Source organism: Akebia trifoliata, chromosome 13 (genome assembly GCF_017979445.1).
Source record: "Akebia trifoliata isolate Shusen 1 chromosome 13, ASM1797944v1, whole genome shotgun sequence".
Lineage (NCBI taxonomy): Eukaryota > Viridiplantae > Streptophyta > Magnoliopsida > Ranunculales > Lardizabalaceae > Akebia > Akebia trifoliata.
The window spans coordinates 6810756-6829282 of NC_141387.1; the positions used below are offsets into that span (position 1 = coordinate 6810756).

The window sequence follows — 18527 nt, forward strand, 5'->3', positions numbered from 1 at the left end:
TTTCAGAACGTGCATCCAAACACAACAATTATCCACCTATTCTAGACAGTACTTCAAAAAGTACTTCTGGGAGTACTTAATGTTCTAAGTACTTCTGGCCCTTGTATCCACACGGGCCCTAAGATTTTGAGTACTGATATTCTAACTAGGATAGTCCAATACCTATTTGACATGTGGTGGTGTTGATGTAAGTAATAAGAGATAAATTTCTCTCTCCTACCTACACATGCACTATCTAGAAATCTTAATTTTTAGATTTCAAATCTTTAAAAAAATTGTGGGATCCACATGGATTTTTATATTGGCAATCGGACAGCACAACCTTTTGGATTTCACGAAAAAACTCATGGTAAAAAAACAATGTTTTTTGAGCTTGATCAATGGTGTTAAAAATGAACGACTACTGAGCACCTACATTTAAAATTAAAATACAACGGTGAAAATAATTTTTTTTAAATTTAATTTAATATTTTTTTAAAAATTTATAGAATTTCACCGTTTACAATAGTTTTGTATTGGATCATGTTTTTGAATGTGACAGGATCATCTTAGTAGGAAATTTCATTTTTTTAATAAGGATAGGAGATAAACATTCTTCTATTATTGCTTATGTTATCACCATCACATGTCAAAATGGTATTGAGCCATGAGCAAACAACCACTCTTCTAACTAGAAAGTCGTCACTAGGTCAATACTCAGCAGACGTGGCATGGATACAGAATCATAAGATCTTTTTTTCTTGGATACAAAACTTCACATTCTCATAAAAGATGGACAGTTGTGTATCCCAAGAAAAATGACCTATGGTTCCATGTCAGTGCCACATCATTTGAGTATTGACAGAGTGAAGATTTCCTAGTTAAAAATCATTTTTCTTATCTTTTTACACATGACATTATGTTGTTGGTTTATAATCTTAGCACACTTTTCGTTAAGAGTACCCTAGTCTTAATTAATTTAGTAAAGATTTCACGAGTCCTTGGGCTCACTTCTTGGTTCAGGGTTCTACAGGACTAAATTCTCTGAATTTTCCAATATATATATATATATATAATGGATCTAATTCAAAAGAAAATGTTTTTGGATCTGAGTTTTTCAATGAAACTTAGAGGGTTGTAGTGTTGGATTTTGCACGTGGTAATCCATTTGAGCAAAACAACTCTTAATAAGCCTCAAAATCTTACTAAGTTAATATAAGGAAAGGGTTTCACTTTCGTTAACAGCAAATTCAGACTCCATTTTGACGGGAAGCACCAAAATTGTGGTTGGACAAAATTACTCGCAGACAAAATCAGATCTTGAAATCACCAATCAAATTGAATTTGGTTTTGTTGGCAATTTTTAGAATAGGATATGGATTCAATCTGATTACAATTGGATTTGTTCTGTATCCATAAATTGATGTCTGATACCGATATGATGTGACAAGAAATTGATCCACTAAATGATGTGTATTTTGCTACTTCATGTGCAAGTAAGAACCTAGGGTCGTGATGAATGCATGTGGCCCTAGTATGCAGTTGGGTTCGCGGTTGACATAATGTAAAATAAAGTGTAAAAGTTGTCTTGGAAAGTTGAAGGATTAAAATTTTTGGAATGAAAACTGTAGATGCAGATTTTCGCTCTATCTCGAGATACTCTTCTAAGAACTTTAGCTCGGTGGGACTTGCAATAGGACCACTTCAACGATCAAGTTAGAACCAGTGCCGAGCTATTAAGGAGTTCTTAGAGTTAAAATTATCTAACATTTAGTTTGAATTGCTCTTGGGTAGTTATAGGAATCCTGACTAGTGGATTTCTTGAGATATTGGTGATGATTAGTGTCAGAGTTGCTACACCTGTCTTCTGATCTGACAACTACAGGAGTTGGCACAACTGCTCTGACAGGTCTGGGGCAGTTTCAACCGATCTGCCAGGCTACGTGTTGTCACATCTATCCTCTCGTTGTCAATGTTGCTAAGCTTGTCAAATCACCACCCAGTTCAGTATAATACGCTTTACCCGGTGGGTCGGATATTATTTCTGAAGGATGCCACGTGTTAGTAGCTCCAAGAATTGCCCTCCATAATACCCCCTCTCGTGGTCTTGGACATTAGTCTGAGACCCCGAGAAAGATAATAACTACCATGTGGCCCGTTCGCATTGGGTGTTGGACTTATCTGGGTTCATTAAATACATTGACTTAAAACGTCCGACTGTTCACTTTTCAAGGTCGGCGGGAGGCATGATTGCCCTTGCGAACTGTGCTCCCAACCGTTGATGTGAGCGGCGTATTCGCTTACATATGGCACTCTGTGAACGGTTGATTATGCACGTGTGTTCGAACGGTCGCATCGCTTCTGAGGGTAATAAATGCATCGTAGTTCTCATTATTACTCTGTTTTTTGGGAGAATCTCATCCATTGATTTGAATACGTATCTCGAGCTATCTCTTCCCGACATATACCCCATTCCTTTTCCTGTTTCATTTTTACCTTTTGACTTCTTTGCTTTCGTTCTCGTTTTCGCTCTCGCTCTCGTTCTTAGTCTTGTTCTCTCAGTTTCTTCTGTGCCTCCATGTGACCCTACAAGCTTAGTTGCAGCGAAGGCTTTCGTTCAAGCCCTTACCACCTTTCCCAAGGTTCTCGATTTTTCGGAAGGTAACAAGGTCAAGGTCCCCTCCCCTCTTTTCTAATTCCCTTTCCTCTACCCCCTTTTTCAGCCTTTGTAATGGCCAGGGGGAAGTCTTATTCCCCCGCCCACCTTCCATTGGACATGGTCCGGGATACCTTTGATATCCCAAGCAATGTGGGTATGTCCTATGTGGACGAACCCTCATTGCTCCGAGACTGCCTTTTAGGTACCATCGTGGTGCACTGTGGGCAACTAAAAACAAGCCTCCGAGTTCCTTTGAGTAGGCTAACTCGGGAGGTGCTCAACTTTTATGTGAGGGCTCCTGGCCAAATGAGTGGGAACTTCTTTCGTCTCATCCACGCCTTTGAGCACATGAACGGTAGACTGGAGGAAGGTCTCCAGCTCGGGCTCCTGGACATCAGGGCCCAATTTGCCCTAAAGAAGTGCCCGAATAGGCTGGGCTTCTTTTACCTATCAAAGAGGAGAGGGAAGCCATCCTTGATCGAACTCCTCGACTCGGACAAGGAATGGTTTCTGTTCCCAATTCGATTGTCTGGCCAATGGGAAAACGCTTCATGCGAACGAGCTTCCCCTTCTGGCCTATCGCTTTTTCAACCCCCAAGGTGAGTTTTATTTGCATTCCCTTTGTACCGTCCTATTTTTGGCCCATAAAAGTAATTACTTATCTCTTCTAACTCTTGCAGGTCCGAGCACAGACAAGTTCCTTGGGGATTCGATAGTAATAACACATCTTCTATCGAATCCCGAGCTTTATCACTACACTAGCGCCTCATTTCTTCTTTCCAATCGACCCATACTCCTAAGCACTACGCTCAACCTTCCGGAACAGAAGACATGGCGTTCTGTTCTAACTAGCCAGCCCCTACCCTGGAGCTTGATTCTGATGAGGAGATAATAGAGGTGCAACCTACCCTCCTTAATGAAGAAGAAGAAAAAAAGAGAGAAGAAGAAGAGGAGGAGGAAGAAGATCACCAGCCTCTTCTTAAGAGGCTGCAGAGGGGATTCGACCCCAGGCCTTCAAACACGGCCCGCTTTCCTCCTCCTCCAGCTCATGCTGCCCCGACCCTACCAACTACCGAGCCCTCCCAAACTTCCTTGATGGGGTTGGGGCATAGAGAACACCTTCCTCCCCCCTCTCCTTGGGTGATGAGCCCCAAGGTAAGGGGAAGGCCAGTAACTGATCAGGATTTTGCACTCTTGGATCCTATGGTAGCTCGGGCTGTCTTTGAGGCATCAACTCTTTCGAGAGATGTTGATAAGACCAGCCGTGGCTTTGCTGGAGATCCAATAAAGTTTTATAACGATGCGTTCCAGGTTTTGCCTGCCGTAAGTTCCTCTTTCCTTATCTACTTATTTCTTTAACTAATAAGCTTGTCACTTCACGAATTTCTAATTGCTTTTCTTTTTTTCATTAGGCGCAACATGCCGTTGTAAAGCTGGGTCAATCTCGGGACACGACTTTGGCTGACCTTCATATCGCAGAAGGTCGGATCAAACAACTCCTGTTTGAAAGGGACACTGCTACGGCAAGTTCCCTTAGGCTCCAAGCTAGCTTGGACAGTGCACTGTCTAAGCTGGAGCAGAATAAAGAGTGATTAGCGTCGGCAGAGGGGAAAATCACTTCTCTGGATGAGCTTGTCAGGATGAAGGAGGTGAAGAAAGAGAAAGTGCTAGAAGAACAACTCGCATCTCTCCAAGCCTAGCTGGATACTTCAGAGGAAGCCTGGGAGAAGGCCTACAACAAACTTAAGGCCAAATTGAAGAAGGCCGAGGTTGCTGAGAAGAAAGCAGCTGCCGCTCCTAAACATGTCTTTGACCCGTCCAATGTGCCTATTGAAGATCATGCTATCGTCACCGCTTAGTCATTTTAATATTCTCCTTTTCTTTTGTCCTCTTTTTATCTCTGTAATCAAAGTTACCTTCTTTTTTTTTCTTGCCGGATGTAATTTAAATTTTTTTGGAAATCAAAATGGGGGTATTCTTGGCATAACAGTCTTGCAAGTTCATGCATTATTCTGTTCTGACTTAATTTTTTCCGACACTTCAATCCATTATAAGTGAATCCAAAATAAATGGTTCGCTTATGCCAACATCTGGCCAATCCAACTTTGACTTTTTAATAACATGATAATCCGAACAAATGACATGATCGTTTTTAGTGCACAGTCATCCCGATAAGTGACTTGGCTATGATATAGTCAATCTGACTTTAATTTTCTTATGAGCTGTTTGACTTATGTTGAACCAACCCCCTCGGTCGGGCTCGACACCAGTGAAGGGCCAAGGATTTTCTGTGAACCAACCCCCCGGTCAGGCTCGACACTGGTGAATGGCCAAGGCTTTACATTGAACCAACTCCTCAGTTGGGCTCGACACCAGTGAAAGGCCAAGACTTTACGCTGAACCAACTCCTCAGTTGGGCTCGGCACCAATGAAGGGCCAAGGCTTTATTTGCGTGTGTGTCTGCGCTTAACATTTAAAACGGTAGCCTCATTATTGATAAAATATCTTAAGATTGAAAGCATTCCATGGGACTAGAATTACTTCCCCTGTCATTGTTTCTAAATAGTACACCCATGCTTCTCCAATTCTGCTTATGATGTAAGGCCCTTCCCAATTAGCGCCGAGCTTTCCGCTATTGAGTTCCTTTGTGTTGACGAATACTTTTCGTAAAACCATATCCCTGACCTGGAATTCCCTTCTTCGCATCTTCTTATCGTAAGATCTTTTCAACTATTGATGGTACCGTGTTTGCCTCTCAACCACCCTTTCTTGAGTTTCATCCAACCAATCTAGGTTCTGTGCGAGCATTTTTCTATTCTAATTTGTTTCAGTCACTTGCGTTTTGGTGGTGGGGACTTGCACCTCAGTAGGTATAACGGCTTCAGTCCCATAGGCCAGTGCAAATGGTGTCCACCCTGTAGCCCTCTTAGGAGTCGTTCGATATGCCCATAATACACTATGCAGCTTATCTACCCACCTTCCTTTATGCTCGATTAGCCTCTTTTTCAAGTTCTCAAGATCGTTTTGTTGGAAGCTTCTGCCTATCCGTTGCCCTATGGGTACCTCGGAGACGATTGAAGTGACCGGATACCATATTCCTTGTAGAATGATTGCACTTGGCTCCCATTGAACTGTGTCCCATTATCCGAGATCAATGCATAAGGGATTTCGAAGCGTGTTATGATGTGTTGCTAGGTGAACTTGATAACTTCTTCTTCCCTAGTCCGAGTGAGTGGGATAACCTCCACCTATTTGGTGAAATAATCCTTGGCTACCAAGATGAACAGCTTACCCCCTTTCCCCGGAGGTAGTGGTCCAACGATATCCATCCCCCATATGGAGAAGGCCAGGGGAACTTCATTGGGTGAAGCTCACTAGCTGGTTGGAGGTGCATGTGGGCATACTTCTGACATTTGTCGCATACTCTGACGTACCTTTTGCATCCTTGGTCAAAAATAACTTTGAGTTACTACTTTGTTTGCGAGTGACCGTCCTCCTGAGACGAGTGATTTCCACAGATTCCTTCGTGAATTTCTACCATTATAAACTTGACTTCATTTGTGTTTAGCATTTCAAGAGTGGTCCTCCAAATGATACTCTATATAATTCCCTTTCGTTAATTGTATACCTTCCGATCTGGTAGAGTAGTTTTCTAGCCTCTTTTTTGTCCTGTGGTATTGTTCTTGCTTGCAGGTATTCTATGTATTTCTGCATCCATCCCAATGCCCGACCTGTTTGCATGCATTCCTCTTCCTTGCGGTCGATGCAAGCTCTCTGCTGGTATTCCACAGGTACCGTTCGACTCTCCGAATCACCAAGCATCGAAGCAATGAACGCCAATGAGTCTGCATGCCTGTTCTCATCTCTCGGGATTCTACTTATCCTTACCTCCATGAATCCATTGACCTCCTGTTGTACCGCTGACAGGTACTTCGCCATTCGCTCATCCTTTGCCTCATAATCCCCATTGCACTGGTTTGCACCAACTGTGAGTCTGTAAATAGTGCGAGTCGGTCAATCTTCAAGTCTCTTGCCATCGCCTATTGATAACTGTTTTGTATTTTGCCTCATTATTCGAGACTCCGTATCCGAGCTTTATCACCTTCTCCAACCTGTAATTATTCGGTGTTACTTAGCCAACACCCGAGCCGGAGTAATTTGACGAGCCATCAATGAACATCCTCCATCCTGCTTGCTTACTCCATATTTTTACTTCCTTTATCGTTTCATCTTCTTCCTCTAGCTCTTCCCAGCTGGGATCTTCGATTGGGAAGTCTGATAGGAAATTAGCCAATACTTGCCTTTTCAAAGTCGTTCGTGCCTCGAACTGCAAGTCGTATTCTCTGAGAGTTATTGCCCACCTCACCATCCGCCTAAACTTTTTCGACCTGTACATCATGTCATTCAGTGAGTAATCTGTCACCATTCAGACTCGATGTGATAGGAAATAAGGTATGAGCTTGTGTGCCAAGTAAACAAGGGACAATCCCACATTTTCAGTCTTGGAGTACCGGACCTCTGATGGGCCTAGTGTCTTGCTAACATAGTAGATAGGATACTCCCGTCCAAAGTCGATTTTGAAGAGAACTGAGCTTATGGACGACGCCGCGGCAACTAAATAAATTCCCAGCTCTACTCTTTCGTCTGAAGCATTGAGGATAGGTGACTGTCCAGATAATTTTTTAAGTCGAAGAAGGCTGCTTTACACTCCTCATTCCATGCGAATCCCTTCCCTTTCTTCAACAGGTTGAACAACGGTCGGCATCTGTCTAAGACTCGAAAGATGAATCTGTTCAACGTTGCGATCCTTCCTGATAGAGTTTGCACCTACTTCTGGCTATTCCGGCTCTACATCTCCATCATGGCTCGGATTTGATCAGGATTAGCCTCGATGCCCCTCTTGGTGATGATATGTCTGAGGAATTTTCCCGAAGATACCCCAAACACAGATTTCTTCGGTTTCAGCTTCATTTGAAAGTCCCTCAATCGATCAAACGTCTACCCGAGGTCTGCTAGGTGATCTCATGCTCTTTTGCTTTTCATTAACAAATCGTCAATGTATACCTCAACTGTTCGCTCGATTAATCCTTCGAACATTTTGGCCATGAGCCTCTAATAAGTCGCTCCTGCATTCTTCAGGCTGAACGACATGACTTTAAAACAAAACAATCCTTACTCAGTAATGAATGACGCTTTCTCTTGATCCTCATCTGTTAGAAGGATCTGGTTGTAGCTTGAGTATTTGTCCATAAAGGACATTCTCTCATGCCCTGCCGTAACATCAACCAGTTTGTTGATCCTCGGTAATGGGAAACTATCTTTCGAGCAGGCTTTATTGAGATTCGTGAAGTCGATGCACAGCTTGATCCTCCCATCCTTCTTCGGTACTGCCACTATGTTGGCTATCCACTCAGGGTAGTCGACTTCCCTGATGAATCCCGTCCTCAAGAGTTTTTTGATCTCCTCGTTCATCCCCTACCTTAACCGAGGTGACAATTTCCTTGGCTTCTGCCGAATCGATCAAAATGCAGTGTCAACATTCAACTTGTGACACGTAACCGAGGGATTTATTCCCAACATATTGTCAACAGACCATGCAAACACGTCTTTGTTTGTCTTTAGTTACTACACCAGGGTACTCCACTCTTGCTGTAACGATGTTGTCCCGATGCTAACAAGTTGTTCCCCACAAATGCCGAGGTCCACTACTTCAACCTCTTCTACTGATGCTGCTTGTTCCTGTCGTGGTTTGTTCTGTAACTACTACAACATTTTCTCTTCAATGGATGGCTCCTTCCTTTTCCTCTGAGGCTCGGTACCATGGCTCCTTTTTGGTTTTAGAGCCAAGTAAAAACATCGTTGCGCCATCTCTTGATCTCCTATAATTTCCTTCACTCCCTTTCTGCCCGGAAATCGGATTACCTGATGATAAGTGGACGAAACAACCTTCATCTCATGTATCCATTTTCTCCCGAGGATTGCATTATAAGCTGAGTCCGCGTCAATCACTATGAACCTTGTCATCACCACCTTAGAACCTGTCGTGACTAGGAGGGTGATTTCTCCTATGGAGCTACTCGGGGCCTTATTGAATCCATATATCGTAGACTAAGTCACCTCCAAACTATCTGAGATCCCCATCTTTTTTGCTGCACTTAAGAAAAGGATGTCCACTGCGCTCCCAGGGTCCACCAATATTCTTCTAAGTTTGATGTTTCCAATCGGGAGTGCTATGACAAGGACGTCCTGGTGAGGCATGGTCATCCTTCTCAAGTCTTCCTCTGTAAATATTATCGCCTATGCTCCCGCCTCTGGGTCGGGTCTCCTTGCTACCTTTACCCCTGAAGTTACTTGGTTGACTCCGATCTCATGGTAAATCTTCATTATCCTCGTCCTGGCTAACTGCCTCGTCGACTGTCTATCTGATTCGAGCACCTCCGAGATAGTGTGCACCACCCTACGTCCCTCGAGTTCACATTGCCTATCTCCCCCGGATAGTAGAGGTTGCGACTTTTGATTTTCTTCTCTCGAAGCCTCCCGTCTTCGACCATATCTTGGATGATACATTGTAATCTGTAATAGTCCTCAATTGGGTAGTCCTCAGCCCCGTGGTACTCGCAATACGGCTTCCCAGGCTTTCCTCTGTAATCTCGAGGTGGTTGAACAAAATAGGGCTCACTCCTTATATGCCTTAATATTATAGACAACTTCTCGTTAAGTGGTGTATATACTCGACCACTCTTCCACCTCGATTGTTCCTTCGGGTCTCGCTGTCTTTTTTTGGTACCCCCTTCTCTAAGCTCGGTAGCTGCCTTCTAGACTACCTAACCACCCTCACTGTTAGCTACCGTTTGAGCACCCTGACCTCTGCTTTTTACTGACTCCTCCACCAGGATGTATTTCTCCACCTTCGAATACAGATCCTCGAGCCGCGTTGGGTCGGACTTTATCAATGACTCGTGCAGCCATGTCCTAGGAATAACTGTCGTTACGTAAGCTGCACATGTAGTCGCCTCGTCTATACCTTCGACAACTATTGCATTTGTTCGGAATTGAGTAATGAAAGATCGTATGCTTTTGTCGACCTCCTGCCGTAAGTTGAAAAGAGTGTTAACCTTGACTCTCTTCTTTCATAAATGTACGAACTACCCGACGAACGCCTCTTTTAGCTTGAAAAAATTAATTATCGAACTAGCCGACAATCCTTGGAACCATGACATGGCTCTGTGTCTCAGTGTAGACGGGAACAACTTGCAAAATAAAGAGTCATCGTTCTGATACAACACCATCTGGCTCTTGTAATGAAGGACATGATCCATAGGATCCCTCGTCCCGTCATACGTCTCAAACTTCGGTGCATGGAATGCTTTAGGGAGTTCCGAACTCATTATTGTCAGTGAAAATGGTGTCCCCTTGAGCTCCTAAATTGCGTTTCGTGCCTTCTGCCCAGGGTCCTTTCCCTGTGCGAGCTCCTCATCCCTTCTTTTTAGCATCTCCTTGACTTCTTTCCTTGTCATTAAGTCCCGAGCTTCAAAACTTTCTTGCTGCATTCTCACCGCTGCAGAGTCCACAGTTCGATCTGCTTCGGTCCTTCTCATCGTTCAGACGATGTGGCCCTGGCGGTCTTAGTTCCCTCGTCCAACTTTTGCCAGAGTTCCTCGTTTTCCCATTTGATGGCTGTAATTTCGTCATTCTACTTTTCTAACCCCCTGCGCATCTCTTCTCTCATTTACGTTAGCAAGTTGTATATCGCAAGCATGGGGTCTTGCGATGTCGAAAGTGAGTCTGCTAGTATTGGGTTTGACGGTTCTCCATGTGCTTCGCCTCTAGCTTTTCCCATGTTGGTCATTTTTTTCCTTGTAAGTTTCCCACAGACGATGCCAAATTGTAGATGCATATTTTCGCTATACCTCAAGATACTCTTCCAAGAACTTTAGCTTGATGGGACCTATAATAGAACCACTCCGACGATCAAGTTAGAATCAGTGCCAAGCTATTAAGGAGTTCTTAGAGTTAAATTTTTCTAACCTTTAGTTTGAATTGCTATTAGGTATTTATAGGAATCCTGACTAGTGGATTTCTTGAGATATTGGTGATGATTAGTGTCAGAGTTACTGCACCTGCCCTCTGACCTGACAACTACAGGAGTTGGCACAATTGCTCTGACAAGTCTGGGGCAATTTCAACCGATCTGCCAGGCTACGTGTTGTCACATCTATCATTTCGTTGTTAGTGTTGTCAGTGTTGCTAAGCCTGTCAAATCACCACCCAGCTCGGTATAATACGCTTTACTCGGTGGGTCGGATATTATTTCTCAAGGATGCCATGTGTTAATAACTCCGAGAATTGCCCTCCAAAAACCAAATTAATTTCTCTTTGTGAACGAGTTTTTTTTTTTCACTTGGTTAGGTAACAACAAGAAGAAGTAACTACATGTCTGGGTATTCAAGAGTTCTTGAACACCAACCATACAATATAACCTACAATGCTCGATCATCGCATTTGAGTAGCAGCAGCACTAGTAGCCGCATTAACAACACCAATTCTCCTTTCTTTCCTTTGAACCACACGCAAGTTAGGTGACTTGGGCTTTGTTGTTTCCTTAGAAGATCTGTGCATTGTGCATCATTGAACATCAAACATCAAACAAGAAATTGAAATCGCGATCGTTGAGAGAAAGTGTGGTGAAGGATTGAACAATATTATATTTAGATTAGATTGCTTACTTGAGGGGATGAAAGGGACTATGAAAGTTCGGTACTGGTCTTGCATGGGGCACCATTGTTCTCCTCAACTTTTTCAATGCCTTTTCTTCCTCCATCTGCAAAAAAAAAAAAAAGAAAAAGAAATGATGTAAAAATTGAAACCAAAGGAGGTACGAAGTGAAAAACTAGGAGCACATACTCTTACCATTTTGGCAGACTCGTATTCCTCTCTGTATCTCTTACACATCATTTCTTTCTCCTTGACCTGCACACAAAATAGTTGCTTAGTGAATGAAATAGAAAATCAGTAGTTGTGCCAATTGAATCATTTAATGAAACCATGTAGTTCGAAAATCTGGGGATTTAAACAGAGAGCTTCCATTGGCACCCCAACTTTTACTTATTAGACAACCTGATTTCTTAAATTATTTATCACATGCTAATTAAAGATTAAAACACACCATTCAAACACTACAAAAGCTTAATTCAAGTTATTACCTCAACATTACGAAGCATTATAACGCATTCAAACACAAGTATACACAAGTTCAACAATTGTTTAAAGTTAGGATTAGGCTCATCTAAAATCCTAAATCTAACAAATAAAAATCCAAACAAAAAAGAGACAGAGAGAGAATTTCTATTGGCACCCCAACTTTTACTTATTCTCAACCATTGGCTTATTTTTTTTAAATTGGGGTGTGATAAGTAAAAGTTAATAGCAGCTCTCTTTATATATGTTCATATACATCTTTTAAAATGTGCATGTCAGTGTGAGTAGATGTAAGCAGTTCACAAATTCTTTAGTTGTGGCAGTTCAATCTTAGTTAAGTTAAAAATCTAGTTTGAAGATCAGGAAAAACACATAACATATAACTTGCACTTTCAAAATTAGAAGATGAGATTTGATACCTTTTGATCAAATTCTTCTCTATCCTTGGCCCTATTATTAACATGTAATACAAACTCCTCAACCTTAGTAAGCGGTTTCTGCACCTTCGCAGCCACTGGAAGTGGGTCACTGCAACCCAAACATAAAAAACAATGTAGATTTTGTCACTTCGGGAAAAGTAGTTTCTTCAAAAAAAGAAATTTTTGTGTAGTGGTAGTAGTAGTTGCAAATAGCTTAAACTTGATATAGTATAATTTCAAAGCTCTTACTCTTTCATGATTGGTTGCGCCTTAAAGGTTCTCATTTGTGCTTCTTCTTTCTCCTTTCTCACCCTTTCTTCCATTTCCCTCCGCATTTCCTCCTCATGCCTTATTAGGCTCTCCAATTGGAAAGGCTCAGGCTTGGTGCATTGCTTTGGTTCTGGTTTTGATGGTACCTGCATTTAAAAAAAGAAATAATTACGTCCAAGGTTTAAAATGTCGTATCGATTGAATTTTTCTGTTAATGAAAAAACCTATATGGTATTGACCGATACATTCCCATACATACCCGACACATTCCCAAAACATTCAATGTTTCAGGGTCAATGTTTCGTGTCGGTCTTGGAAGATACTGATACGTATTGACCGATCCATTCCAAAACATTCAGATATTTTAAAACATGATTATGTCACAATGTTATCACATTTTTGTCTCATACAATAAAAGAAAAAGGACTGATAGAGTGGTAAGCCATTATTTACCGTCGGGTAGTCAGTAGTATAAGTATATGGTATGGCTTTGGGGATCCTTGTTCTCTCCTCTTCCATCCGTTTCTGTATAGCATCCACCATGAACTTCTTCCTCTCTTTCTCCGCACCCCTTTCCTAATATAGCAAAGCAAAGCACGAATAAAGTGGAAATAATCAAGTATTGGTTTAAATTCTCCTTACTCCACCAATGGTAAAGGAAGTTGTTCGCAGGTAGCAGAGGGCTAAATATATGTACCTCTGTATGAAGATGGAATGGATTTTGGGTTGTGATTCTCGGAATTTGGTGGCCACGGGGAGGTTCTAAGTTCAACGAGAGCTGTAAAAGAAATTGAGTAGGATTTTTATTGCCAAAAAATAAAATACAAAATGGAATGAATGAGTGAGCAATTTATTTTCCCAATTGTAACCCCGACCTTGTCCAAATGATTGACAACTGTTCTTGCTGGTGGAATCCTTTCATCTGTTGCAAAATGAAATTCCTGAGGTTTTGTCACATTTTTTTTTGGGTTACAAAATATTCCCATGTCCCCTTTGCTCTTTAAGATCTGCAAAATTTTTGCTTCAAATATTGAGTTTACCAAAATGTTTCCTATAATATTTAGATCATGTACTAGATAAAGAGTAGTAGCAAAGCAAACCTTCTTATTGAGTGGCTTAGCCTTCAATTTTGGCATTTTTTCGAGTTCCTCTAGTTCCAACTCTTGGGAACTCTTAACTCTGTAATAAAAGTATAAGAGGCAATCAATCAGTAATTTGCCATTTCTATAATGATTAAATGTTCAAACTGAATGGAACATGACACTTTGAAATTCAAATCAACTTACTTGGGAGGTCGTGCTCGCAGTGATGTTTCAAGGTGGGGTGCCCTTGGTTCAGTACGCTTATGAGGGCTCCATTGATTCTGTCATACACATCAACACCACCATTTTCCCAATAAATTCCTAAAACGAGGATAAACAATTAGTCGATTATAGGAAGAATTGAGTAGAATCATGACCAACCTGGTAAGAAGATTCAGTCGACGATACAACTGTTGATGTTTCTGCATGTTGATTTGCTCTCTCCATTGTTTTCAAATGAAATTCCTGACCAAATCACCATTACTTTAGCATAATAACCATCACACAATTTCTTTCTCTCCTTCTCTCTGTCCTAAACATCTATACAAAATGATATACCTGGAATTCTGGTAGTTGAGGCGTACTTCTGGGCAATGCAGGTAATGTAGGAGCTTGTAAGATCTATAAATGAACAAAAGATCCATCTGACTAAAATGATAGACCAGACACCAAGAAAGAAAGATAAAGAATTTTGGACATAAAACAGCAGACCTTTTTGTTTACTGGTCGAGCCTTAAACTTGGGGATATTTGCCATCATCTCCTCCTCAAGTTCAACACTACTCTTCACTCTAACAGAACGACCCCGATGGTTTGTTTCTAATTGAGGCTCTTTGGGTCTCGTCAAAGTGAGTTTCTGCCTTCTTCGAAGAATAAAAGCGGCATCTTCCTGAAACAGCACCAACCGCCACTGAATATTTAAATTTAAATTTTCATTTCATATTAGGTGCAACTGATGGATGCACTAGTCCAAGGAAATACACCACAAATATTGCTATAAAGAACAGAGAAATGGGGGACTCAATTGTTTACATGCGAAAGAGAGCTGTTAATCTGAGGCAGCTCTATATCTCTTGTCTTGGACTGGAATCTCTTTACCATCGCGGCTGTTGAAATGAAAGACGCTTCCTGAACATAAACCTTAGCAATTGAAGAGCATTTCAATTAACTTACCTCATCCAAGTGGACATTTTACATTGATTCTAGTTAATTAATTTCAACACCGACCTTTCTGTCCTCTCTACCATTTCTGTTGCTTGAGGGACATAAGTTGGTACTACCATTGGTTAAGCCAGGTCTGGACTTGTGCCGTAAAATTTGGGTTTTAACATTCAGAATCTGGGTTTAGAAAATAAACATATGTCAGAAAACAAGAAGACCAAAATAATGAAACTGAGAAAAAAGAGAAACAATCTCAAGAAACACCTGTCGGTGGCTTCCTACTTCCAGCTTCTGTCGCTTAATTGATTGATTTTCTTGAGCAAATTCTGGGGCCATGGATGATTTACTTACGGTTATACCGCTACAAAATACCCAAAAAAAGATAAATAAATGGGTAGATTTGCATCATAAACAGTAAAACTAACAGAAAAAAGTTCTAAAAACAGCCAATATAGATGAACCTTCTTTCACTTGTTTGTTTTACATCTTTGGTTTGCTGCAATATCTGGCACTGATTCTTTGGCTTTCGAGCAGATGGGTTTCTAACCAAATTAGTGATCTTTTTAGCCATTTGGTTCTTGTTTGAATTGGTGGACAATGGCACTCCTTTCTTAACAATCATCTGTGGAATTGCCGTGTAAGCTTCTACTCCTGTTAACAAAAGAAGTTAAGCGATATGACCTGAATAAAACATTGTAGGAGAAAGACATAGTAAGGGAAAGCAACAAAATTGGAAAATTGAATCCATGCACTTACCTTGGATGACAGAGACCACCGAACAAGCCATTTCCTCACTTGTTTTTGTTTTTCCATACTCTACAACAACGGAAGCTTTTCCAGTCGAAACACTGCACCAACAAGAATAGTGAAGCATAATTTGAAGACTATATGAGAATTACATATATTGTTAGTCTAGTGATTAAAAAAATTATGTACAGACCTTTCTTTCTCTTGAGTGCACACGTCTTCTTTGTTATCTTCACGAGGCTTCTTAGTAACAGTAATCTGATCAAGGTTTTGATGAATTAGAAGAAGCTGAGAACTGATAGTGTGAAAAAAAAAACTTACAGGTCTTTAACATCAAGCAAGGCTTAGATGGAAAAGCTTAATCAATTAATATTTTAATTTACCTCTTCAAGGATACTATTAATTCCATTTTGTTCTAAGCGTTGATGGGTGTCATCTTCTTTTGGAGTTTGTGTGGTTACAAGTCCGGATTGAATTCTGAATGGACGAGAAACAATTTTAAGTTCCATTAATCAATATTAAAAAAGCCGAAACCGATGAAATGAAATTGGTTTCTTGAACATAACTAATCCACTCACCTTGTAGAATTTTCAATTTCTGGTGCCAAAGTTGCATGGTCTGTGAGACAAGAGGCAATTGAACTATCCAATGATCCTTCATCCTGCAATTGCTAAAGTAATCGAATTACGTCCACGACCACATCGATTATAAAAATTTTACAATCCAAACCATCTGATTTCTTGGTAGAGAAGACAAAATGAAGATTTTTCACAAAAATCAATCACCTTTGGGAGATGTTCAGAATTGCTGAAATTGCAAACGCTCTCAATCTGAACAGATTGATCCGTCTTGATTCTTTGCATGAAAGCTGCGTTAATCATCCCAAAAATTATTAAACCCTAACTCTTTTCTTAATTTCAAAAAAAGAAAAAAAGAAAAAAAAATTGAAATTGCAAACCCTAAACCAGATCACATCATATTTTCTCAAGAAATCACTAAAACCCTAAAACCAAATTTCAAGAAACGACCTTTCCAAGAGAAACCCACTTACTTTAGAATTTTTTTTTTATAACCCTAACACATAAGATAAACGAATTTCAAAGAAAATGAGGGTTAGAAAAAGACGCGAAAACATACGCGAGGGAGAATAGCTGAGAGAGGACTCGAACCAAAGCTCGGCCCTCTGTTTCTCCAATTCTGTTTCTCCATTAATGAAGTCGAAGAAACGAGGCGCAGAGAACTCGTAGGCCTCGTCGATTATGACGCTAAGATTTTCGACCACCATTGATGATTTCTTCTTCAGTTTTCAATTGATCTGTATTTCTTCCAAGTTGCAGACAGAGAGATTGAGTTCGAGAAAAAAGAGGCGATTTGGAGCTAATAACATGGGAGATAAATCGGTTAGCTTTTTGGGAAGAATTTGGGGGTTGCGAGAGACGTTAATTCGTTTCGATTACAACGGTATAAATTTTTTGAAAATTGGTGAGGTGGATGGATTCAAAATTCGGTATTTCGTCTCGTCTCGTTCTCGACGTGTATCGAGTTGAATCGTACGAGTCACGTCTGGGACGACTCAACCCATTTTAATTGGTTAAAATAGACAGCTACTATTGACACCTCAGCCTTTTCTTATTACACCCAATTGCAAAAGCATGTAGGGATTTTCCCCAAAAGGTGCCCAACTTATGTCCAACTTCCATTGCTGGTATTTTATCAAAGTATTCATAAAAAGTGACAAATTCATTGTAAAAGTATGTTTTGAGAGTTAAAATGAATAATGTACCAAAATTGAAATTTCGTCATTTCAACACACGAAATGGAGATTCACCCAAACATATAAGTCAATGGTTGAGAATACGTAACTCTCCCTCTATTTTTTATTAGATTTAGGGTTTTATATGAACCTAATCTTCTTCTTTTTTTTCTTTTTTTTTATATCAGGGGTATCCCCACCTTTCGGGTGGGACTAATCCCGCAATCAAATGCACCACCACTCTCTGAAAGTCCTAAGTGCAACAAGTCAAGGGTCCACTAGACCTTGGAGTGTGGCCCCAAGAAATTCATAGTTTTGTGGGGTTTCGAACACTTGACCTACTCTTTGTGGGGAGCTTATCAAGGTTTGGCTTGCCACTAGGCAAACCCCTTGGGGTTATATGAGCCTAATCCTAATTTTAAAAAATTGGTGCAGTTGTTTCAATGTGTTATAATGTTTAGTAATGTGTTTTAATCTTTAAATAGGGTGGGATAAATAATTTAAGAAATTGAAATGTAATAAGTAAAACTTGGGGTGCCAATCATGGTTTTTAAACTCGTCCGAGACCGAGACGTCTCGCCCGAGTTAACTCGGTATCAGAGCTGAACGAGACCAACTCACAAAATCATTTTTTTGACTGAGTTTTACGTCTCACATACAATTTTTTGAGTTATCTCACGAGACGTCTCAAACGTATCGAAAAACTCGTCCGAGACGACTCGGTATCGGAGCTAAACGAGACGAGACGCGATAGCGAGTTTAAAAACCATGGTGCCAATAGCAGTTCTCTAAAAATAAATAATCATATATTTAGGTGATTTAGACCTATCGTTTCAAGTTTGATGATTATCAGCTTGAGTGATGAAATGACATAAATTCCCTCGTTCTTTTTGTACGCTCTTTTCTTAGAATCGTAGATCCTTTGTTTTGGGATACACGAACACAAAAATTTATGATTCTGTGAACTGCTAGGTCAGAGAGTGTTCGATTATCCATCTCTATCTCTATTTTGGATTGATTTAAAAAAAAGAAATATATTAAAATACATACATATAATCATTTTGGATAGCATGATTGGAGTGCATACACACCCTTTGAATAGACACATAACTGTTCATAAATTATAAATTATGGGTAGTGATTTTTAATATTTCTCTTGGGGTTGCTTTAGAGACCAATGTTTTAAATACCAAACCGTCCATTGGACTGAAAATGTATTAAATTGGTCAAACTGCGGTCGTACTATGGTTGAATTTGGTT

At 40.5% G+C, this 18527-nt stretch overlaps 1 protein-coding gene across 2 annotated transcripts; it reads right to left on the reverse strand.

Annotated features, from left to right (window-relative positions):
- Window positions 1-10435: 10435 nt before the first annotated feature.
- Window positions 10436-16966, reverse strand: LOC147387611 (protein TPX2-like). 2 transcript variants are annotated; one of them, XM_086421651.1, is made up of 23 exons: window positions 16652-16966; window positions 16300-16382; window positions 16093-16175; window positions 15898-15991; window positions 15708-15772; window positions 15524-15615; window positions 15229-15418; window positions 15032-15128; window positions 14834-14944; window positions 14639-14734; window positions 14319-14495; window positions 14166-14228; window positions 13989-14072; window positions 13812-13888; window positions 13626-13704; window positions 13401-13532; window positions 13223-13303; window positions 12979-13101; window positions 12505-12671; window positions 12256-12364; window positions 11549-11608; window positions 11365-11459; window positions 10436-11249 (listed from the first exon to the last, which is right to left on the reverse strand). In XM_086421651.1, the coding sequence occupies exons 1-23, from the start codon at window positions 16797-16799 to the stop codon at window positions 11132-11134; spliced, it is 2424 nt and encodes an 807-aa protein (XP_086277777.1). In that variant the 5' UTR covers window positions 16800-16966; the 3' UTR covers window positions 10436-11131. The 2 variants fall into 2 exon arrangements, with proteins under 2 accessions (XP_086277777.1, XP_086277776.1); XM_086421650.1 differs by having other exon boundaries at window positions 14639-14746.
- Window positions 16967-18527: the final 1561 nt, after the last annotated feature.